Below are 23,897 nucleotides of genomic sequence, written 5' to 3'. Positions count from 1 at the left end.
TCTTATTTAATATTTATTAATTATTGTAATAATTAATAAATATTAAACAAAAACAAGTTCTGACTTTTTATTATCTTCCTAATATCATCAGTTTAAATTGATAATTTAAAATTAAAAAAACTATTAATTAAGTTAATTATTTGTATAAGATTATTAAAAGTAAAATTTCAATGTTACATTTAATAGTATATTATTTTATAAAATATATTTTATTATCTTTTTAATACGTATTAATATTTAACAAATATATATTTATAGTTAAATAAAATATTTTATTTTTTTTATAAAAATGGAAAATAAAAAAGAAAAAAAGAGAAAAAACATAGCACATTAACACAAACAGAAATATTTAATAATTAACAAATTTTATTCAAAAATAATAATAATTTATTTTATTTAATATTTATTAATTAAATTTTAAATTTTTTTTGTCTTTCTAACCTTACTAATTACGGAACACCAGTTAGCAAATAACTAGGTACTAGGTACTTGGGTGGGGGAAAAAATGAAGACAAAAGAGAAAGAGAAAGTAGAAAACTGTAGATTTCAGGTTTTGACTTTGTCAGCAAACAGCATTTGGCATTTGCAATACAATTTGCCATTTCCCTGCCATGACGGCGCATCTTACACTCACTCTTTTCTGACTCAATCCAAACCTTAAACTTCTCTTAGATTCTCTTAAACCCCTACTAATAATAATAACATGCTGAGGTGATGTATCATTTATTCATTATTTACAATGAAATTTTATATTACAGTAATTATTAGAAATCAATTTAGTTAAAAACTTTAAATCTGAATGTATAAAATTATTTTTATTCTTAAAATGAATAAGTTATGCATGAGTTTGTTTTAAGGAAAACAAATAGACAAGGACTTGGAATCATATATATTGTTTAAAGTCACACTTATTTTAGACCAAAAAAATATAAGATAAATTATATTTTTGCCTTTGAAATATTTATTTTTTTAAATAACGTTTTTAAGTTAATTATTACCTTTTTTGTGTATATATATATTTATTAATTGTTATAATTGTTATAATTAATTATATAATTGAATATAATATAATAAACCTTCTATCATCTAAGTTAAGTAGTAAATGTAATTTCTTTCTTTCTTTCTTACATGAACAAGAACAACACAATAAACTTTTAAAAAAAAACTTTTATTTTTTATTTTTCTCAATTTGTGTAATTTTCTGACCTGTTTTTACTGTTTAGTTTACAATAGTTCTGAACTTCTGATTAGACCACCTTATTAGTTATTATTATTATTGAAAATTTGTTCTTATTTTTCTTCTGTTGATTAGTGTTGTTAATGTTTGGTGTTTATTGGATAACGAGAAAATAGAGAGAGAGAGACTTGAGTCATCGCCATTGACTAAAGCTTCCCCATTTCTTACTCTTTGAGCTTCCTGGCAAAATTTCTATGCTTCCATTTTCATATCCCATATTCTCTCTTTCCACCATTTTCGTACTCTCTTTCTTCCTGCCATTGAACTTTGTATCTTCTGAATTCTTCACTCTTTGAAACCAAAAAACTGAAATGTGAGATCTGATTGTTGTAAAAAGAAGCTTCTTTGGTTCTTCCACTGTGCTTTCTAGAATGTTCTACTTTCTCAATATTTTCTAGTTCTATTTTTCTGGGGTGTGTTTGTTTTTGGAGATTCCAACATTGCAGGCCTTGTTCTGCTGCAATTCATTGTGTATATCGTTTTGTTTTGTCTCAAAGTCTCAAACTTTGATATCATAATAATCTTCTTTGACCAACTAAACCACAACCTTATTATCCCTCTTGCTGTCTCTTACTCATAAAAGTTTAAATTTTTATTTTTTATTTTTTATCCCATCATTGTTTTTTGCTTTGTTACTCCACTGCCTTATCAAATTACTTGGTCTTTGAGCTCTTTTATGTGGGAACCTTTTCTGGGGTTTAGTATCTCTTGCTGGTTGCTGATGCTACCTTTATATAATAGTTGTTATTTATTCTATTTTTGCTTGGTATATGTGTTAATGGGTTATGGGGTTTTGGGTTGTGTGGGATTTTGGGTAAGTTGTTCCTCTTTGAACAGTCTTTGGTTCATTGATGCCATTGAAGGGTTATGATTTTCAGCCTCAAAGTTTAGATTTTTCATTAGGAATTCTTGTTACTGAGGCTAATTTGTGATTTGGGGTTAGGGAAAGTTGCCATTTTTAATGATACTTGGAGTTGGAATTGGTTTTATCTTAAGAGGGTAATTTCCCCTGCATCTTGAATCTTGATTTCGGATAATCAAATCCGAAAAAGGTTCTGTTTTTGTGAGAGAATGAGGAGTGGTAGGAAAAGGAAGTTGCATTTGAGCAAGCTATACTCATTCACATGCTGTAGAGCATCATCTTTTGAAGATGAATTTTATTCTCAGATTGGGGGAAGGGGTTATTCAAGGGTAGTGTTGTGCAATGAGTTGAATGATTTAGAATCCGAGGTTGTTAGGAACTATGCAGATAACTCTGTTAGGTCTACAAAGTACACCCCTGCTACATTCCTCCCTAAATCGCTCTTCGAGCAGTTTAGGAGAGTGGCTAACTTCTATTTCTTGGTTACTGGCATCTTGGCATTCACCAGACTTACGCCTTATAACGCTGCCAGCGCTATCTTTCCGTTGATTATCGTCGTAGGGGCGACTATGGTGAAGGAAGGCATCGAAGACTGGCGCCGGAAGAAGCAGGTAACTTAAACTCTATGTTGCACAAATAGGAATAAGAGTGTATTTGATGAAAAAGTTTGTTACAAATTAAGAATCTTTAAGATAGTATTTGATGAAACTGTTATCTGTTGCAAATTTCGTTTTATAAGGTTAATGTTTTGAACCATTTTGCACTATGCCTTGCAGCACAAGTGAGTATGTTATATAAATTCTCTGGCAAATTGCTTTTGCAGGATATTGAGGTGAACAATAGAAGAGTGAAAGTGCATAAAGGTGATGGAAATTTCGAATATACCGAGTGGAAGAATCTTAGAGTGGGGAATGTAGTGAAGGTAGAGAAGGATGAGTTCTTCCCTGCAGACCTCCTATTGCTTTCGTCGAGTTATGAGGATGCAGTATGCTATGTTGAGACAACGAATTTGGATGGCGAGACAAATTTGAAGTTGAAACAAGGCTTAGAGATAACTTCTTCCTTACATGGCAATCTCAGCTTCCAAAAGTTTAGAGCCACGGTCAAGTGTGAAGATCCGAATGCTAATCTGTACTCTTTTATTGGGAGCCTAGAATTCGGAGACCAAAAGTATCCCCTTTCGCCTCAGCAGCTTCTTCTTCGAGACTCCAAACTTCGTAATACAGACTACATTTTCGGAGCTGTAATCTTCACTGGTCATGATACTAAGGTTATCCAAAATTCTACAGATCCTCCTTCGAAAAGAAGTCGAATTGAGAGGAAGATGGATAGAGTAATCTACTTCTTGTTCTGTATCTTGTTTCTAATGGCATTTGTTGGATCTATTTTCTTTTACATCTTAACTAAAGATGACTTGCAAAGTGGACCAATGAAAAGATGGTATCTAAGACCTGATGATTCTACAGTTTTCTTCGATCCGAAGAGACCGGAAGCTGCTGCTGCATTTCACTGTTTGACAGCATTGATGTTATATGGCTTCTTTATTCCGATATCCCTTTATGTGTCGATCGAGATTGTCAAAGTTCTTCAGAGCATTTTCATCAATCAAGATATCCATATGTACTATGAGGAAGCAGACAAGCCGGCAAATGCCCGGACATCAAACTTAAATGAAGAACTTGGCCAAGTTGATACAATACTTTCTGATAAAACCGGAACTCTTACGTGCAACTCAATGGAGTTTGTTAAATGTTCTATTGCTGGGGTTGCTTATGGCCGTGGCATTACAGAGGTTGAGAAGGCCATGGGTAGAAGAAAAGGTTCACCTCTAAATCATGAACAAGTTATAGGGTCAGAAGCCGACAGCATCAACGAATCTTCTAATGGAAAAGCCTCCATAAAGGGCTTTAACTTCATTGATGAAAGGATAATGAATGGAAATTGGGTTAATGAACCTCATGCTGATGTCATCCAGAGATTCTTTCGCCTGTTGGCTATCTGTCATACGGCTATACCAGAAATGGATGAAGACACAGGAAATGTCTCGTATGAGGCTGAATCGCCCGACGAAGCAGCATTTGTGATTGCAGCCAGAGAAATTGGTTTCGAGTTCTGTAAAAGGACTCAGACTAATTTATCAACATTTGAGTTGGATCCTGAATCTGACAAAAAGGTTGAAAGGTCAGTAGCTTTTAACTGTTTTATCTTAGTAGTATTTTTATGCTTTAGGGACCTATATTTACATTAGTTAGTCTCATTTTGCAGGGTGTACAAGCTTCTCAATGTTTTGGAATTTAATAGCTCGAGGAAGAGGATGTCGGTCATAGTGGAGGATGAAGAAGGAAAAATTTTTCTATTATGCAAAGGTGCCGACAGGTTTGTAACTGTCTTAGAATAGAAATGTAGACACATTGAAAGACACAAACCTATTCAGATATTTGTCCAATTGTTTTTGTCCTAAAACAATTATCAAAGGCAAGTCTAAATGATTTTTGATTGGTTGGCTTTATGTTTTCATGCAGTGTCATGTTTGAAAGGCTAGCCAAGAATGGGAGGGAGTTCCAAGACAAGACCATGGAGCATGTTCATGATTATGCCGATGCAGGTCTAAGGACCTTGATACTAGCCTATCGCGAACTTGATGTGGAAGAATACAAGGAGTTTCATAATAAATTCTCTAAGGCTAAGAATTTAGTTTGTGCGGATCAGGAAAGACAGATTGAGAAAATATCTAACAAGATTGAGAGGAATCTAATTCTTCTTGGAGCCACTGCTGTAGAGGACAAACTCCAAAACGGGGTTAGTTCGGATGCGAAAATACATGTTTTACTCATGAGGATTTCCTTTAGTCGCATAAAACGACTCGAAGTGACGCCTTTCGTGTTGTTTTGATAGGTTCCTGATTGCATTGACAAGCTTGCCCAAGCAGGAATCAAGATTTGGGTTTTGACTGGGGATAAAATGGAGACTGCAATCAATATAGGGTACTTAATTCTAATTATGCCTTCTTTTGTTCTTTTACTTCGACTTCACGAAAATAATTGCTTTTCGAGATATCTGAAACAAGAATTGTTTTGTAGTTTTTCTTGTAGTTTGCTAAGACAAGGAATGAAGCAGATTATAATTCATTTGGAGAGTCCAGAAATTAAAGCACTGGAAAAGGGTGGAGACAAGCTTGCTATAATCAAGGTAAAACGAAATTCATCATCCTTTTCCGAATCTCTATCTTTTTCTTTATTTTCTTTTGTATACGATTGGGACTTGATTACAAAATTTTAAACTAGAGCTACCTAGTGGAAAAACATTGTAAACACTATAAAGACATGAGTCTATACTTTTGAACTTTAGGGACCTAATTAAAAACTGAGCGAAACTATCAGGACTATTAGAGTAATTAAACCTTTCAAGATAGAACATGTTGTGGCCTTTTGTGGAACTTTGGAAGTGCGACTGCTCAGCCGGCTATGGTGTTAAGTGATACTTTAGAGCTGAAAATCTATATTCTGATAGTTTTATACGGATTCGTCTTTTAGGCATCTAGGCAAAGTGTCCTCCAACAGATATCTGAAGGTGCTGCACAGCTGACAGCATACAGAGGAAGTTCTCAGCAGGCATTTGCTTTGATCATCGACGGAAACTCACTTGTCTATGCTCTAGATGATAACGTGAAGCACATGTTTCTAGAGCTTGCGATTCGCTGCGCATCTGTTATCTGCTGTCGCTCGTCACCAAAGCAGAAGGCACTGGTATTGGCCTATTATTGCTGCATTGGTAATAAAAAATAAAATAAAAAGGTAGTTTGATTTTGGAAATAACTTTGTATTGTTACTGTCTCGAAGGTTACTAGATTGGTCAAATCCGGAACTCGGAAAACAACATTAGCTATTGGTGATGGAGCTAATGATGTTGGAATGCTTCAAGAAGCAGATATAGGAGTTGGAATTAGTGGAGTTGAAGGAATGCAGGTAATGAAAAACTCGTCAAATGGATTCATTTTTCTTTTCGAGTAAGTTAGTCCCTAACTAAACAAATAAGAGACATAAAATTCTAACAACTTTTTCATCATTCTTCCATCCACCAGGCTGTAATGTCTAGTGACATTGCAATTGCGCAATTCCGATACTTGGATCGATTACTTCTTGTGCACGGACATTGGTGTTACCGGAGGATCTCATCTATGGTATTGTCATGCTAATATATTTTGATCTTAACATTCTCAAGATAGGTTCTAAAAGAGTATATGATACTTAATTATGTCAATTTTTGCTTCATTGTTCTGGCAGATATGCTATTTTTTCTACAAGAACGTCACATTTGGATTCACTTTGTTCTTATATGAGGTGTATGCATCATTCTCTGGAGAACCTGCATACAATGATTGGCTTTTATCTATCTATAATGTCTTCTTTTCATCGCTTCCTGTGATTGCTCTCGGGGTGTTCGACCAGGATGTATCCGCTCGGTACTGCCTAAAGGTATGGTTTCTACTTACAGTGTAAAATGTTTTAAACAATTGTGTCTAATCACATTTGTTCTTTTGGATTACCATTCACTCTGTCATTTAGAAAGTAGTTATTTATCCTGACATAGTGTCGTGATTGGATGCACTGACAGTGTATCAAAATTAAATTCTTGAAAAAATTGAGTGAAACTACAAAAACTACTGAGAGATTTGATTTAAGCAAAGATATTACTGTAAGCATTGAATTGATTTTTGTTATAATTGCTTGGTTTTCTTCTCTAATATAGTTAGTTCCCCTGTTAATGATGGCAGTTTCCATTGTTATATCAAGAAGGAGTGCAAAACGTCCTCTTTAGCTGGCGGCGAATACTAGCATGGATGCTTAACGGATTCATCAGCGCCATAATAGTTTTCTTCTTCTGCACGAAAGCTATGGAACTTCAGGCCTTCGACGTGGAGGGAAGAACCGCCGGGAGGGATATACTCGGCGCAACCATGTACACTTGTGTGGTTTGGGTGGTAAATTTGCAGATAGCTTTAGCTATAAGTTACTTCACCATGATCCAACATATTTTCATCTGGGGTTCCATTGCATTCTGGTACATCTTCCTCCTGGCATACGGCGCAATGCCACCACATCTTTCGACGAATGCCTATAAAGTCTTCGCCGAGACTCTGGCGCCGTCTCCGATGTATTGGCTTGTCACATTCTTTGTGGTGATCTCAACGCTCATACCATACTTTTCCTACTCAGCAATTCAGATGAGGTTCTTTCCCATGTTTCATGAAATTGTCCAATGGATAAGGTATGAAGGGAAGACAAAGGATCCCGAATATTGTAACATGGTTCGCCAGAGATCGCTCCGGCCAACAACCGTTGGATCAACTGCTCGCCTAGCCGCCATGGCTAATGACACGCGAGACAGAACGATTAACCGTAGATAATGCTATCAAGTCCTGTAGTTTATGTATAGATTTGTCAAAAGTATAGTGATTCTCTGTTTATAGAAAACCAACATTTTGTTATCATGTTGGGAAGAAGTGTAAAAAGTAAAATAGGGTAAATTTTATGTACACTTATGTTTTTTTGGGCTCATAGATAGAAGGAGTTACTTAGTGTATAGAAGAAGCAAGAATTCTTTGTAGGATAGGGTAGAAGAAGGTGGTTTCTAATCTTTTGTAGAAAATGAAGTTCTATGAACTGAACTTGAGTTGTTCCACATTTTCTTTCAACGACACACCCTTAATATATTTTTCTTTTTGACAAATTTACAAAGTGCCATGTTGTGTGACTAAAATGAACGTAATTACTAATTTGTCATCTCAATGTCATCTTCATCATAATGCTAAGTGACTCAATTATTATGTATTTATCACTTTCACCAAACACTTGGTTTGGGTATGCATCAATAACTCAACATCTACATTGACTAAACGGCTTACACTATCCATAGTTAAATTATTTTGCTTCTAATTAACCCTTTACCCTTCAATTTCATCTTTTTTTTTTCATTCACTATATACTCATTCATCACAATCATTTCATTTTTAAAATGCAGGTTTATCATTCGTTACTTATGAGCTTCATCTAATGGAAAGAAAAAAAAAAAACATCTATGACGAAAATATCAAAAATATATTCTTATAAAAATGTTTATTTAGTCATATTTTAGAAGAATAATTTATAAAAAAAAAGTTATTAATTTAAAAGGAATAACAACACTTTTAAATAAAAGTAATATTTTTATAACATATTAATATTAAATTCTTTATAATCTATTATCCAATAGTTAAAAAAAAATCTTTACATAAAGAAAATTATAAAATCTTTAATAAAATATTTAACAAAATAAAAAAATATTATTCAAAATTCTATTGCATAAATAAACAATGTCTTCACCACACCCTTAATATTTTATACTTAACATTTATATATCAACATTTCTAACGCATTAAATAATAATAATATGCGAAACTAATTAATATATAAACAATGAATGATGCACAGCGAGAACTAAAATATTCGTACTCCAATAACAGCAATTAAGTTAGAAATGGAATAAATAATATAATCACAAGTTAATTATTACATTCGGATCTGAATAACAATTCACTAATTAATTTGGAGTTAAACAAAAGTAAGAAAAGTGAAACAAGATCAAACCTCTAATATGTAATTAATTAAGATCTACGCCACCTTAATACCAAGAAAATCAGCAGCAGATTTTGCCAAAATATTCACAAACTCTTCAAAACTTATAACACCGTCGCCATTGCTGTCAGCTTGAGCCATCATGGCAGCTAGCTCACGGTACGTGAGCGGCTGTCCCATTCTGGCCATGGATCCGGCCAGCTCTGCGGCGGTAATGAATCCATTACCGTCGCGATCAAACACTCTAAAGACATCTAAAAGTTGTTCTTGGTTGAGAAAAATATTGCTGTGGCTGTGACCGTGGCTGTGGTCGACCTCACGAGGAATTAAGACATGGACAAGTTCGTCAAATTCGACGTATCCATTGCCATTCTTATCCATCTTAGATAATAAGGCATGGAGCTCGTCGCCTGATGGCTTGACCCCAAGGGATCTGAGCAGGGCGGCGAGCTCCAAGTGAGTAAGACTGCCGTCCGAGTCCATGTCAAAGCGATTGAATATGTCATTTAGTTGGTTTATTTGATCGTTATTGTTACTATTTTGGTGTGACATATTTGTGTATGATATAGTATCTAATAATCAAAGGTAAAGAAGAAGATGAAGAAGGAGAAGAAGAAAATATTAATAATTAGGGTGTAATGTATGTTTGTGTAGGGTTTATTAATAATTTGTTTATGAAGAGTTTGATTTGGTGTAAAGGGGTGTGCTATGAAAAATTATTGATAATGATAGATCTCACTTGGAATGGTTCAAGGAAGGAGACTCGTGAAGAAACCGCGTTGAATTATAAGTTAAAGTTCGAAGAGGACAAATTAAAAAAGCGTTATGAAAACTGTATAATGAATTAATAATAAGTTAATAACTTCAAGCTCGTTTTTATATGATTTTTTCCCTTTTTTTTTCGAGGAAATATATACGCATTTTTGTAACTTGAAAATTTCATGAGAAGTATATATGTTTCTTTCCTTATTAAGTCTATATTAAAAATTCAAATAAGTGAGAGTTTTCTTGTTGAGAGGTTCCCTTTTTTTTTTGTGGAGTAGAAAGTTTTAATTATATCCATTTTTTTTTAACTATTTTGTAAAAGAATAAGGACTCTTACTTTTTTTTACCAAGAATAATTACTCTTACTTTGTTTTGGCCATTAATTACTCTTACTTGCTATGCCTATAGCAAAATACAGATTGGGCTTTTTCTAATTGGGCCTTATTGGGCCAGGTTACACTATGATCTTATTGGGCCTTTATTGAGCTCTAAACTCTAACCCTAAACCCTAACAAAAAAATCTACAATTACATAAATTTCTTAAAATTAAATTCCAAAACACAATTTTTTTCTTCCTATATTTATATAAATCATCCTAGACCACTTAGCTTTAGGGTTAATTCGTTAAATATTATAATCTAAGACGATTTATGCTTAAAATTTCTTTTACAAAATGAACATAAACCGTATGAGAATATTAAGTGTCTAGAAATCTACCTAAATTATCCTAAAGCCACTAAAATAATATTTTTTCAGCTTAAAACACATTTGGATAGGACGATTTACTTATAGAATAGATAAACCTTAAAGCCTTTCCACAATTTATGTGCGAATAGATAAAGTACAAATGGGTGTCACGATTTATATATGCAAGGAGAAGAAGCTGAATACTTTTTTGCAATTAACGTTTTGGCCATTGTCACCATTATCACCACAAATAAGCTTTTGGCAAGAAGAAATTTGGGGGAGAAGAAGAGAGGTTTCTGTGGCAGTGGAAGACGGTTTTGGGGCATTAAGCGGCGAAGCAAGGTACGACGCAGTAAGTGGCAGAAAACGGTGCAGTAAGCGGCGGAGTGTCACAGATCACAATAGAGCAAGGGGGCAGTGGTATTTTGTGAGAAAGATGGTTGGTAATAAGGAAGATATGTGCCGCTTAAACGGTATTGCGCATGTGGATGGATTTATCGACGAAGAGATTAGTTGTCAATTTTTTTACAATTTCATTTTATGAAAAAAATTCTAAGCATAAATCTTTTTAAACTATAATGTTTAACAAATTAACCTAAAGGTAATTGACTTAGGATGATTTATATAAATATATAAAAAAAAAAGAATTCGTTTGTTAAAATTTGATTTAGGAAATGTTTGTAATTCTAAATTTTTTATTTTATTTAAGTGGAAAAGGTCCTTCATTTGGTAAGTATTTTCAGGAAAAGAAAAAATGTTCCATCAAAGCCACTCGTCTAAAACTCAAAATTTGACTCAGATCTAAACAAGTTCCTCAATTTTGTTTAGGTTTTGAAAAGAATTACCTCAAAATTTGACTTTATGCATACTAATTTATTAACGTCCTATTAATTGGGCCTTAGGCCCCCTTTTCTCTTAAAAAAACCTTCTATTAATTTATCATTTTATCTATTAAAAATTTATGTATAAAAATAATAAATATAATATAATTTAAAATAATAAATACTTTACACCTTTATTCGGAGGTATGGGATTTAAGCCTTACATACAAACTGTAAGTTATGAATTATATATATATGTGTATATTTAAACCACAATTAGAACCATAATTATGTATGATAATTTATTGCACAGCCTAAGAAATTGAACCAACCAATTCAATTATTTCATATCGTACAAAACTATGATCATAATCACAATTATGGAGATGATTATGTAATAAATCACTAGAGACAATTTTAGGAACACCCCATGGCTCCTTTTGACCCCAAAAACTTCCAAATGCTAACTCTCCATTTTCATAAAGTTTTTCCATCACTTTTTCAACTTCATCCATACACGACCCACTATCGTTACCATTTCGTCCTGAAGTACCATTTCTTAGTGCTATCGTGACGATCTCTTCTCGAAACCTAATAGACTGTTCATGAATTTTGACAAGAACATCATCATAAGAAGAAAAAGAAGACCCCATTAATATTTTTTCTCTATGATCTAATCTATGATCTAAACTAAGATTACTCCTACTCCTCTTGTTACCACAAAATTTCTTCTTAACATATCTTCTTGTTTTTCTCACCAATTTTGATGGAAGCTTGAGCAAAACATAAACAAGAATTTGTAACATTAAACATTGGCAGCAACATGATATCACAACACAATCCGCACCAAGCATGTTCCAATCTTCCATGCTTCAATTTGTGAAGAATTAAAGAGAGATCAATAATAAAAGTAACAATAATAATGAAGAAAAATAAATAATATTGTTGTTGTTGATGAAGGGGGTTTGGATTATTAGAAGACATGATGATCATAGTTTAAAAGAAGAGGTTTCTTATTTCCCCCTATTGAGGACTTAGAGAGGAAGAAGCAAGAGCAATAATATGATGAGGGAAAGCTAAGACACATTATATATTGAATAATAATAATAATGACATAACTTAGAACTATAATTCATGGCTTAATACATATTAATAATAAGAAAAAATATATTTTTAATCTTTAAAATTTATCAAAAATTTTAAAAATATTTCTAAATTTTATTGTTTAAAAAATTTTTGATTTGCTCAAATATATTCGTTATAGCTAAATTTTTAAAAAATTTAAGATTAATCCAACAATAATACATAACAACAACTATCTCTGATTTGTTTGTGTTGATGATTATTTTTATAAAATTGTTGCTGAATTGGTCATAAATTTTTTTAAAAATTAATCGTTAAGAATATATTTGCTGAAAATTTAAAATTTTTAAAATAAAATTTAAGAATATTTTTAAAATTTTAAACAAATTTTAAGAATAAAAAAATATTATACCGGTAATAATATGAAGTATTTAGTTGTGACCTAGACGCAAAACATGACTTGTGTAGAAGGGTTATGAAGTTGTCATCATTGTTATGAGTCATATATATAGAATATTTGAAGTCAAGAAAACAATCATATCAAGGTACGTATAAATACACATTTGCTTTTAATGGAAGATTTCTCCCTCACTCTAATAGTGATAAATTAAACTTATGTAAAAAGTTCTAAATAGATGCAACATTAGTGGAAAAAAAGTTTTCTATTAAGTATTTTAAGTTGTATACATTATATATGTTTAATTTATTAATTAATAGTATAAATTTGAGTGATTAGTCTTTAAAATTATAAAATGAATTATATCTATACATATGACTCGCTAAATAAATATCTCTTAGAAATATTAATTGGTAGATATAGACTAGTAACAAATTATTAGTAATCTAATTTTTAAAGAATGTTTGGATGTAACCTAAAATAATACTTTATATGTAAGACAAAAATAGCGGCGGTTCAAAAAGTAAATATAGTTCCTTGCCTTATAATATTTTTTTCATAATTAATAGCTAAGTTAATAAATCCAGAGAAAATGACATAAATTAAAACCACGTTATTATAATCATATACTACCTCCACTGCATTTTATTCCTTAATTTTTAGCAAAGGATCAGTTCTCAAATATCAATATAAATCAAGTATTGAAATTAAGTAACAGGGAAAAAAAATTCAGTTATCAATATTAATTATATTTAGTATAAGCTAAGGATAATTGTTTCAAAATTTCATAGTAATTAGTATCAGTTTTCTTGGAAGAAAAAACAGAAAAGCTAACTAACTATTGCTGCATTGTCAAGATGTGTTTCTAATTAATATATATATATATATATATATAAATGAAACTTTGTGTTATAATTAAGAGCTTTGGTGAATATTTATTATTAATTAGTTAAATATATTATAAGACATTTGAAATAGTTTTTACAAATTTTCAATTAAATACGACGAAAATTCTTATAACGCGGTGTTTTATTTATAGCTAATCACACTTGTCCTTTTCACTCCTTTTATTCTCAATATTCTCTTTTCTTTTCTTTTTTAAATAATAATACTGAGTTGTTAAAGAGTCTCACCTTCTCATATTCTTGTAGGTACTTCATGCAAAAGGCATTGGCTTGGAAGGTGAATCTTATATAAAAAATTAATATGAAATTATAAATCAACATTTTCTTTTATATTAAAAAAAGTGTGTTATCTGATTCATAATCATAGGAGATCATTTTGTAGGGCCCACATGACGGCACTCTGCACAACAAGTAACAGAATGAGACCCCTTTTAGTCATTTCACATACTTTCAATATCTATATCATATATGAATTTTAATTTTGTAAATTCGAAGTATAAAAATTGTTTACAAAAATAATCAATTATTTATTGAAATATTAGGAAAAATAATTAATTTTAAATTTATTTCTTAAAAAATTTTAACATATAAATTTAATTAAATAATTATATAAAATTATTTATACTATCAATATATCAAAATTAAATACTTTTTATATGAATATATGTATATCTATTTACACCTTTATTAATATTCATGATAATTACTCACTATTTTCTTAAAAAAATAATAAACAACTCATTTAGAGTATATTACATGATCTAATCACTAATAAAAAATTAATTACTTCTTTAATAGTAAAAATTTCGATTTTGTAAAAGAAAAAAAAAAAACTAAAAGCAAAAGCCAAACATTTTCTTATTTAATAATCGTATGAAACAATGAATTCTTACAATATCCAACACAAATATCCATAAATTAAAGTCTTATTTCTTAAAAAACACTATTTAAATATAATTTCTTTTAAGAAAATTACACTTTTTCCAAAAACAATCATACTATGTAAGTAATTTATTTTTAAGATTTAAGATATTTATACAAAAGCTGAGAGAGAGAAAAGAATATATATATATATATATATTAAATAAATTTTTTATAATTTTTTTTCGTAATTATTATCTTTGTATAATTGTTTATATATCCAAATTCCAAATGGTGAAATGAAGGTACAAAATCACAACAACAGACAACAAAAGCAGCTTTTCAGAGAATCTGTTTTGTTCTACTCTTTCTTTCTTTCTTTCTTCCATATGAAGTAGTTGAAGAACAACATGCAATTATATATTTCTTTCTACTACTAATATAGTTGTTGATTCATTTGATGAGGAGGTAACTATTATGGGCCAGAATCAACAAATGGAAAACAATATTGGAAATTACTTAAACACCCTTTTGGTAGAAGAATATGATGCTAATAATAGTAACAACAATCATAGTACTTATACTACTATTTCTACTTCAACTCATCATGATCAAAATTCTTTTGACCATTATTATTCCAACATGAATAACAATAATAATAATAATATTCAGTTTCCTTGTTTTCCAACACAAACAACAGATCTCCTTAACCTTTTCCATTTTCCAACAAGTCCTAAGAACTCTTCTATCTCCTTTGAAAACCACAACAACATAATAACATGTCTTCCAAACCCTAGTAGCAGTAGTAGCAACATCATTGTGGGACAAGAAAGTTCAAATTTTTCCAATGTTTTCAATGACCCATTATTGCATTTGAACCTTCAAGCACCTCCTCTGCTTCATCAATCATCATCAATGAGGGAGTTGTTTCATCATCATGGCTACTACAACATGGTACCAACAACAACAACAACAACATCAAGAAGTGATTTTTTGTTTGGATTAGGGGAAAATAACAACAACAACAATAATAATAATGACATTATTGTTGAATTAGAAAATGGTGGTTATGGGAGAGATGTTCTTGAAAATGGGGTGCTAGAAGAGTTCACTAATCATCATCAAGAAGTGGCTAATAAGAAGAGAGGAGGAAAAAGGAGCATTAACAACAATAATAAGCAATTTAGTAGTACTAACACTGAGAGACAAAGGAGAGTGGATTTGGGTGGCAAATTTGATGCTTTGAAAGAACTCATACCAAGCTCCACCAAGGTAAAACTATAATTCATACATTTAATATTATCAAATTTTCTTAATTAATTTGCATATCCATAAATAACTTTGTTTATTTAGTTAATGTACTTGTCATCAATATATAGAATATTTTATAATTGATTGATTAGTGTGCATAAATTGAATATCCTTCTCCAATCATGAGAATGAATCATGAAATTTTCAAATGAGCAAATAGATTCAATTTGTGCATATATAAACATTAAGATTTTAGAGTGAACATTTTATATATTAATTGTTAATTATTTACATGAAATGTCTCAAAAGTTAAACATATACATGATATATAATAATATAATTTATTGGTAGTATAGAACATTATATAGTATATAATATAACAAAGTTAATTAATTTTTATATGTATAAGCATAAATTGTGGACCTTAATTAATTACTTTTTTTATTTATTTGGTGGAACCAATGAATGAAATGAATAAGAATGATAGAGCATCAGTGGTAGGAGATGCTATTGACTACATCAAAGAGCTTCTAAGAACAGTGAATGAACTCAAATCATTGGTGGAGAAAAAGAGGTATGAAAAACAAAGGGTGAAGAAGAAGCTCAAAATTGAAGATGAAGAAGAAGAAAAAGAAGATGATGAGAATAATTCATCATCATATAGTGAGAGCCTAACAAGGAGTTCTTGGATACAAAGAAAATCAAAAGAAAGTGAGGTTGATGTGAGAATCATTGACAATGAGGTAACAATAAAGATTGTTCAAAGGAAGAGGGTCAATGACAATAATTGCATATTAGTTTATGCTTCAAAGGTTCTTGATGAACTTAAACTTGATCTTCAACATGTTGGTGGTGGCCACATTGGTGATTTCTGCAGCTTTCTCTTCAATAGCAAGGTATGCAAATTTATCATTGAGTTTGATTTTAATTTTAATTAATAATATTGTAATATGCCACTGTGTATATAAAAATATATATACATGTATGTGTTTTTTTCTATCAACTGTACATAAGAAAATCACACTTTATATGCATAATTAGCTATATATAATTAGAATTTGCATGATGTGTTTTATTGACAAAATCATCCCTTAATAAGAGAATAATAATTTTGAAAATTTTAACAGAACATATATATTTTTTGCACTAATTGACAAATTTAAAATATCAAACTTTGCATCTTAAGAATTGGAATGTAAAGTAGACATGAATCAAAAGTTCAGAAGTTAATGTCATTTTTTTTTGGCTAATGATAATATAGCAATATGATTTTATATATGGCAAATTATGTGTGATTTTAATTTCTTTTTCTCTCACTTTTATTTTTTCAGATATGTGAAGGTTCATCGGTATATGCTAGTGCCATAGCCAACAAGCTTATTGAGGTCATGGACAGAAGTTTGTCACCAATATGAGGCAATTGACTTTGACCAATGAGTTCTGTGGTTCTTTAATTTCTTACTATAAAGTTAATTACTAGCATGAGTTGTTCCAATTAATTAGCATATGTATTCCTTTACTTTCACTTTTAATTAAGTCATGACAGTTTTTTGGACATTTAATTTTAAGGGATAGGAAAATATAGTGAGACATGGAAATATATATATTATTCCAAACTATGTTTTACTATTTCAAAATATAACACTTGGCTAGCACATATCAAGTTTTTCCTTTATTGTTGATACATTATCCCTTATAATATTCTAGCTTTATATTTGAGTTAATTTATGTTGATTGTTGATAACAATTATTACAGTTACAAGTAAACACACGATATGTTTAGAAAACACCAAACTTTTATTTTTCATCTTTTTAGATAATATGTCAAAAAGGGAAAAAAATCCTTTTAGATGGAAGATAAAATATCAGATAATCAAAGTATATAAAAAATTATTTTATTAGCTCCAAAAATTAAACCTTTTAATGTTAACGAAACATATTTAGTTACTTACTATCTTGACTGATCTCAAATTTATTATTATTCTTATCTATTTTTAATTTATAAAAAATAGATTAATAGGTACACTAATACCTATTAATACACTAATATCAGTATAATCTGATAATTAAACAGTCCAAAAATATGCATATTTAAGCGTTGGTTGGCGGTCATTTGCAACAACAATGCGTGGTGTTTCAAAGCATAATATGAGCACTTATCATCCATCATTGTTCAAAGCAAATCAAATGTAACATACAATCTAATTGAATTATCACAGGACTTTGGAAGAATGATAACATACAATCTAATTGACCCATCTTAATAGAGTAAATAATTTTCTTCTCTAGATGGCTTTAAAAAATGGAATTAGCACATTTTTTAATATTAGAAATCAAAATAAATAATAATTACAAAGTACCATGATTTGATTGAAAAACCATGACTAAATTCAATTCTATCAAAATTGGGAAATTTGGTATAGACCAAAATTTTTTGCCAGCAATTTTTCCTGATTTGCAAGCTGAAATAACAAAATTAAAGTGACTCAGAATGAGTAGAAAAGCAAATATATAAGGCGTTGAGATAAAAATGAATGATAGCATAAATATATACATAAGGTGTGCATTCATTGGTTTCTATAACACACAGATTCTACAAATAAACTCTTCTATATAATTGAAAGAATAAAAAACCAATTCTTGTTTGAAGTTTCTATTTTCAGCTTCTGAAAGAATGAAACTTTCTTTTTTAATCCTTATTATTTTTAAACATTTATTCAACTAAGTAAAAATTGATTTTGTTTTCAACAAAAAAAAAATCAAATAAACTGAAAGACATACACCCTGAGACACAATTTTTTTTTAATTTACAATTTTAAGAGTTCATACCTCTAGAGAAAAATGATCCCAAAACATCAAGCTTCCTTCCTAGTTATCCTGCAATAAAAATGATAATTCAATGAGTAAAGAAAACCATTGGCATTGTTCTTGTCATAGACTAAACACATAACACTATATCTGGCAATAGTCAACATTAGTTTTTTCAAATAAATCCAATGATACAAAATTTCAACACAAGATTCACATATAACAATAGCAATGTTTTTCTGCATGCACTGATTGCGTAATTGATGAATTCAATGTCCGAACAATAACCCCCATGTTTTTTTATATTTTATTATTTACCTGAAACAGCATATCCCCAAGGCATTTGTGATCTCGTGAATGACGGTAGTGGCGAAATGCAGGTAAAGCGTCACTGTGTCCAGAGCGCAAAAATCGTCAAGTCAGAGAGCGAATGTATATAAGTTTCACCAATGGCGTAAACTAACAACAGCAGCAATATAACGCATTTGTTTCTCATGTTCATAATCTGCATCTTTTTTTCTTTTTTGATGATTTTCCTTTAAAATGTCATCATTTTCTCTTATTCCTTGCCATTCTATAATACAGTAATATTTATTCTTTTATCAGACAAAGTTAAAACGGTAACTTGATAACTGTACCTGTATATGCGCAAAAACCAAGAAGAACCAATCTCTCATCTACTAATGGTACCCTGCCATAAATACACCAATCAGTTTCTACGACAAAAAAAAAAAAAAAAAATAATCAACAGAACTTGGAATGGTAGAGTCACAAAACATACCCATCATTTAGTCTTGCCGTGAGTGCATTAGCAATGGCGAGTGGAAGATACAGAAGGGACTGCAGAACGTAAATAAAACCACATATCAATCTTGTTAGTGCTGTCAAAACATTAACAATGACTACAAGATTTGAAACCTGCACTAAACAATTAAAAAACAGAATTTGAAACAAAACCATAGCATGACAGATAGTAAATGCTTCATATTTCCACGCAATGGTATAGAGAAACAAACTTTTCATGGTATAATTTCTCCAAGATTTGTAGCTTTTTTTTGTTTTTTTTGGGGGGGGGGGGGGGGATACCGAAATACAGCCATACAAGCTCTGTTTACCATGGCCAGATTTGGAGAAAATATTATTTTAAAAATAAATAAATAAACAGAAACAAAAAAGAAAAATTCAGATGACATCCCAATGAAAGAGTTTGGTACCATGCACATTCCAGTCTTCAAGCCCTTAGGTTCATCGCACAGATGGGCCAAAATCATCCTTCCCTGCAAAATTAAGCCTTCTTCAGTTAACATTGGAACATAGAATAGATTGCCCACACAAAAGCTAAGAAAAAAAGGTATTAATATGTTAACGCAATATCAAAAACCATATAAACGTGGATAGTTTCTCAAAAGTCTTACCACTAGAAACCCGAAAGCAAGTCCTGTTCCTATAATTACTAAACACGGGTGGTTGCCCATGATGTCAGATGGCGATAAATGATCCCTGCGTAAAAGATCGCTCATGTGCTTATATGTACAAAGGCATAGAAGAAATGTTTCTCATAAACAAAACCGATGACCAAAAAGCCAAAAAAGCAATTGAACAACTTAAGTTATACCACAAGAGAACTGCTCCAACAAGGACGGTAAAGGGATAAAGCTGCGCAAGAAAAATGTGTCAACGAACGAACCAAAATTTGAAAAGGAAGAGAGAATCATCTATAAGGAAAATGGTATCACCATAGCCAAGGCACGTAACACGCTTCCATTTTTTGCCCTCACAAGTTTACAGACATTAGACACACTGCATTGAACCAACATACAATGTTAACATTTGAAGACACTTATTTGAGAATGCAACTATGTAGATTATACAATCAAGAAAATTTTGGACTTGAAGAAAACATACTTGCCAAAAACTGTTGGTCCAACACCAAAAACCATCAGCAACGTTAAAGCAGCTTTGTATGTTGGTATCCCTGAAATACAGTAAAAATCAAACTAATTATTAAGAAAGAACCTATTCAATAAAAATTCAAGATTCTACCATCTTTCAATAATCAACACTGCCCCAAATTTATCTGATGCAATCGTTCATAATCCAATACAATCTTGTGTAACCACCCATCCATGTAATCATCCTAATATTTGCAATGTAAAGTTCATGCCCAAGTGGGATTTTACCACCCAGAATTCAGTCCCATACAACATATCACCCTAAATCTAAATGTAATGTTTACAATATGATCAAAACTTGGCGTGAGTACCAAAATTATGACAAATAGCATCAGAAACAAGACACAGTGCAAACTTTTGTTCCAGGAAATATAATAAATATTACATGACAAGGACAATCTCACCCGAAACAACAGGCATCCAGCTTAAGAAAGGTACAGACTTCCCAAATTCATGAATCCACCACTCAGCACCTGAAGAATAATAATAATAGGTAATCACAAGACCACATCATAAATGTAACAAAACTGTGTTGGTGGTTGGTACAATAGAACAGAACCCAGAGAAGGGGCATACCCACAAGAGCAGTAAAGAAGTGACAGGTGTATATCAGCATGAGACCCTCCGTAGGACCATTTATAACTGGTAGTATAAGTGAATGGGTGAAATAGCTACATCAAAATTTAAAAGAAAATTAAAAAGTTTATATAATGTTATGGTCAATAAATAATAGATGTTCAATTCACACTGGCGTATGGAGTGCAAGTTTAGATACAGTTCCACCACCCAGAAATTTTAAATGGTTTGTGTGGGGTGGTGGCATAAGTATTGAAAATAAAAAATAAAATATATAGATAGCCCTCCCTATTAAATATAAAAAGGGATATAATCATTCCTTAAAAATAAGAGGTAGGGAATAATAATAATAATAATAATAATAATAATAAAGAATAATAACTTACTGCTCCCAAGTTGCACCATAAAACGGAACAGCAGATAAAAACCAGAACCAAAAAGCGTCTCTCCCACACATGGACGTGCTCCCAAAAGCAATTGATTCAAACTGAAATACAGTTCTCATAGATTTTCATATTTGTTCGTTCCATTTTAGAGGTTAGATATAACAGCCAAAGTGAAGAAACTTACAGTACAAGCAAGTGCATCACATCCTGCAGAAGAGTTTTAAATATTTTTGTTAGTGTTAAACAGGAGTTAATTAGAGAAATGCTAAAATGAACATGACACAAGTAAATTACCATGATCAAACAGCTCCCCCAGTGGACTGGAAGAACTTGTCCGTCTAGCTTGCTTCCCATCAACAGCATCAAATGTCTAGCATACACATCAATTTTAAAGAAATAAAGAAAGTTAATTACCTATAGGAAAAATAAGATTCTAAGTATCAAATAATATTAGTACATTGATCAGGAATTGCACGAATTTTGTAACCAAAAAAATTAAAAATACAAAAAAAGGGGAAAAAAGAGTACGATGCACGAAATGAGATCTACTCAACAAGCTAAATAAACAGGATTCAAAAAGCCAAAAGAAGGGAGCAATTTATGCTTGCAATGAAAGAACTTAACTAGACCTGGTATAGAAACAACAGTAGGCCATGGGCAAAATGAACCCATCTTGGTGGAGCTGTGTCCAATTGAGGTGAGTACATCTGAATAGAAAATATACAGAAGCGAAAATTGAATTAGAATATGTCCTAAGATTCGGCTAGGTAATGAACAATTAAACAAAAGAAGTAAACAGCAACATGTGAAGTTAATCAGAAGTCGTCAAAACACTTAAATACCAGGGCATTACTAATTAAAGTTTCATTGTGCCATCTAATCTAGTAAAATGAGAATCAAAATAAAGTGTTCGGAAATAAGATAAGCAGTACTGTAACTTCAGCATTAAGTACAATGTTTAATTAATTGCAGGTCCACTCACATAGCCGATGAATGCAGAGAGCATTAAGAACATAAATCCCATAAGAGTAATCTGCAACCAAACAATTCATGGAATATCAGTGTCAAGGATATTATCGCATGCGATAGCAACAGTAAAGTATACACGTCAATAAGAGAGGAAGCAAAGGTATACCATGTTTGGACTGCAAAAGATGAACGAATACCACAATGCCAAGTGAGGGGAGTAAACAGAAGAACAAGGTACAAGTTAGAAATAGAATAACTCAGAATTCAATAGTGAAAATATAGAAGAAAAAAATTATATTAAACAAATGTATAAATTAGGAGATGAAAGTATTTCACCTTCAAGAAAGAGTGGCAAAGTTATAGACAGAGCACATAACATGTATATCTACTTATAATCAACATAAGTGTGCTATTGTTTATTAACAAGCTACAGCACTATGGCATACCAAATTCAGATTACAGTTTAAAACTATTGATGATTCCGATCATGCAATTTTGGTCATGAATTGTCACAGAACAAATAAACTGTGAATATCTCATTTCAACTCTCAATATTTAACAGTTTAGCTTCTAAGAGAAAACAGGGAAAAGCAATGAAACCAAGCATTCATATTTACAACAAGAACCAATGAAAGAACCTTAGTTCAAAAACCGAAATTACTCACGGCATCCATAGAGGGAAAACTGTAACAAAGCGAGTCCAAAAAGGCTGCAATACATATTTGGCTACATAAGAATGGTCTACACCACTATATTTGTATCTATGCAGAGCTGCTACACCATGAGCACCAATATAACCCATTTTCTAGGATTAAACTCCAGAATTCGGCTTCGATTACCGGCTAAGCCTCAGCACAACCTGCTTTATTGGGAAGGAACAAAAGAAAAAGGAACAAACATGATCAAGTTAAATATAGTAATTTTTGCTGGATACTCAATTATCAAAATGACGAATAACATTGAATTTCACACTCAACAAAACCTACTTGATGTGTTTTCAGACAAAGCCAGAATGTTTTGTAATGAATTATACTGTTTAAAAGAGGAATCTTTTGTAATGGATCTAAAGTTAACCAAAAAAGGCAGACTTTTATTTACCAAAAATACACTGAAAAAGTGATAATGGAGGAACAAACAGATTAAAAGAACGAATAAAAAAAAATTCATAAATTGAACATTCAAACACACAGTTACCAGAATTCACACATTCAAATTTTCGTAGTCATTGGAATGTTCAATGGAGAAATACCGAATCATCGGAAATGAGAAATTAGCGAAAAAGAAGAGGATCGAGGAATGGTGCTGAAAACTCACCCTACAAAAACAGGATTCGTTGATCCCAAAGAGCGAGAAAGAGAAAGTGAGACAGGAATGAGAGGAATAGCGGAAGATTTGAAAAGCGTGAATTCGCTGCTATGTTTGGTAGTTCTCTCTCTCTCTCTCATATGGAGAAAGATTTTTTATTTTTCTTTTAATTTTATTTATTTATTGAAGGTAGATTTTTTATTTTAAGACACATTTACTTGTTTGGTGTTTTTTTGGGTGAAAACTCAGGTGAAATAGGCTTCACGTGAACATGAAGTTGATATATCATAGTTGTTAGATGAAAATTTAGTCAAATCAATCAAATTATTTAACGACTCTCAAGTATTAACTTCATGTGAAGTCGACTGTAATCGAGTTTCTAATCCCTTTTTAATGTATTACAATTTGCTTTTCTTTT

General features: G+C 31.3%; 5 protein-coding genes across 7 annotated transcripts; 2 read left to right on the top strand and 3 right to left on the bottom strand.

Moving 5' to 3' along the window:
- The first annotated feature begins 1,040 nt into the window (after positions 1-1,040).
- Positions 1,041-7,829, top strand: LOC112796056 (putative phospholipid-transporting ATPase 9). Its single transcript, XM_025838313.3, has 11 exons — positions 1,041-2,710; positions 2,923-4,280; positions 4,365-4,475; positions 4,622-4,898; positions 4,995-5,083; positions 5,180-5,288; positions 5,633-5,845; positions 5,939-6,064; positions 6,181-6,279; positions 6,383-6,574; positions 6,874-7,829. Exons 1-11 carry the CDS (start codon positions 2,309-2,311, stop codon positions 7,504-7,506), a joined length of 3,609 nt encoding a protein of 1,202 aa, XP_025694098.1. The 5' UTR covers positions 1,041-2,308; the 3' UTR covers positions 7,507-7,829.
- Positions 7,830-8,604: 775 nt separating this feature from the next.
- On the bottom strand, positions 8,605-9,437 carry LOC112796047 (probable calcium-binding protein CML15). The gene has a single exon (XM_025838306.3). It carries the CDS (start codon positions 9,263-9,265, stop codon positions 8,750-8,752), a length of 516 nt encoding a protein of 171 aa, XP_025694091.1. The 5' UTR covers positions 9,266-9,437; the 3' UTR covers positions 8,605-8,749.
- Positions 9,438-11,262: 1,825 nt separating this feature from the next.
- Positions 11,263-12,012, bottom strand: LOC112722174 (uncharacterized). The gene has a single exon (XM_025773438.3). It carries the CDS (start codon positions 11,853-11,855, stop codon positions 11,301-11,303), a length of 555 nt encoding a protein of 184 aa, XP_025629223.1. The 5' UTR covers positions 11,856-12,012; the 3' UTR covers positions 11,263-11,300.
- A 2,930-nt stretch (positions 12,013-14,942) lies between these two features.
- On the top strand, positions 14,943-16,977 carry LOC112802446 (transcription factor bHLH10). The gene is made up of 3 exons (XM_025845713.3): positions 14,943-15,504; positions 15,963-16,379; positions 16,815-16,977. Exons 1-3 carry the CDS (start codon positions 15,148-15,150, stop codon positions 16,896-16,898), a joined length of 858 nt encoding a protein of 285 aa, XP_025701498.2. The 5' UTR covers positions 14,943-15,147; the 3' UTR covers positions 16,899-16,977.
- Positions 16,978-17,617: 640 nt separating this feature from the next.
- On the bottom strand, positions 17,618-23,631 carry LOC112796034 (choline/ethanolaminephosphotransferase 1). 3 transcript variants are annotated; one of them, XM_072237340.1, is made up of 19 exons: positions 23,489-23,631; positions 22,836-23,033; positions 22,188-22,238; positions 21,835-21,912; positions 21,500-21,575; positions 21,390-21,412; positions 21,206-21,306; positions 20,820-20,914; positions 20,648-20,716; positions 20,197-20,266; positions 20,028-20,091; positions 19,907-19,947; positions 19,707-19,791; positions 19,506-19,568; positions 19,073-19,131; positions 18,930-18,982; positions 18,610-18,682; positions 18,313-18,360; positions 17,618-17,945 (listed from the first exon to the last, which is right to left on the bottom strand). In XM_072237340.1, exons 3-18 carry the CDS (start codon positions 22,227-22,229, stop codon positions 18,339-18,341), a joined length of 1,014 nt encoding a protein of 337 aa, XP_072093441.1. In that variant the 5' UTR covers positions 22,230-22,238; positions 22,836-23,033; positions 23,489-23,631; the 3' UTR covers positions 17,618-17,945; positions 18,313-18,338. The 3 variants fall into 3 exon arrangements, with proteins under 3 accessions (XP_072093441.1, XP_072093437.1, XP_072093442.1); XM_072237336.1 differs by having other exon boundaries at positions 22,341-23,033; positions 23,489-23,591; XM_072237341.1 differs by lacking the exon at positions 22,188-22,238 and having other exon boundaries at positions 21,835-21,957; positions 23,489-23,590.
- Between the last annotated feature and the right edge of the window lie 266 nt (positions 23,632-23,897).

The sequence above is a fragment of the Arachis hypogaea genome, chromosome 1, assembly GCF_003086295.3.
Source record: "Arachis hypogaea cultivar Tifrunner chromosome 1, arahy.Tifrunner.gnm2.J5K5, whole genome shotgun sequence".
Lineage (NCBI taxonomy): Eukaryota > Viridiplantae > Streptophyta > Magnoliopsida > Fabales > Fabaceae > Arachis > Arachis hypogaea.
Note: the sequence above shows the minus strand (reverse complement) of the source record. Positions and strands in the feature narration are given on the sequence as shown.

Coding starts and splice junctions, on each gene's coding strand:
- LOC112722174 (XM_025773438.3), bottom strand. CDS start 11,855: ATGGAAGATTGGAACATGCTTGGTGCGGATTGTGTTGTGATATCATGT.
- LOC112796034 (XM_072237336.1), bottom strand. Junction 20,915..21,205: donor TATGGTGCAACTTGGGAGCA/GTAAGTTATTAT, acceptor ATTTTGATGTAG/CTATTTCACCCATTCACTTA. Junction 20,092..20,196: donor GGACCAACAGTTTTTGGCAA/GTATGTTTTCTT, acceptor GGTTCAATGCAG/TGTGTCTAATGTCTGTAAAC.
- LOC112796056 (XM_025838313.3), top strand. CDS start 2,309: ATGAGGAGTGGTAGGAAAAGGAAGTTGCATTTGAGCAAGCTATACTCA. Junction 4,476..4,621: donor TTATGCAAAGGTGCCGACAG/GTTTGTAACTGT, acceptor GTTTTCATGCAG/TGTCATGTTTGAAAGGCTAG. Junction 6,575..6,873: donor CCGCTCGGTACTGCCTAAAG/GTATGGTTTCTA, acceptor TAATGATGGCAG/TTTCCATTGTTATATCAAGA.
- LOC112802446 (XM_025845713.3), top strand. CDS start 15,148: ATGAGGGAGTTGTTTCATCATCATGGCTACTACAACATGGTACCAACA. Junction 15,505..15,962: donor TCATACCAAGCTCCACCAAG/GTAAAACTATAA, acceptor GAAATGAATAAG/AATGATAGAGCATCAGTGGT. Junction 16,380..16,814: donor GCTTTCTCTTCAATAGCAAG/GTATGCAAATTT, acceptor TTATTTTTTCAG/ATATGTGAAGGTTCATCGGT.
- LOC112796047 (XM_025838306.3), bottom strand. CDS start 9,265: ATGTCACACCAAAATAGTAACAATAACGATCAAATAAACCAACTAAAT.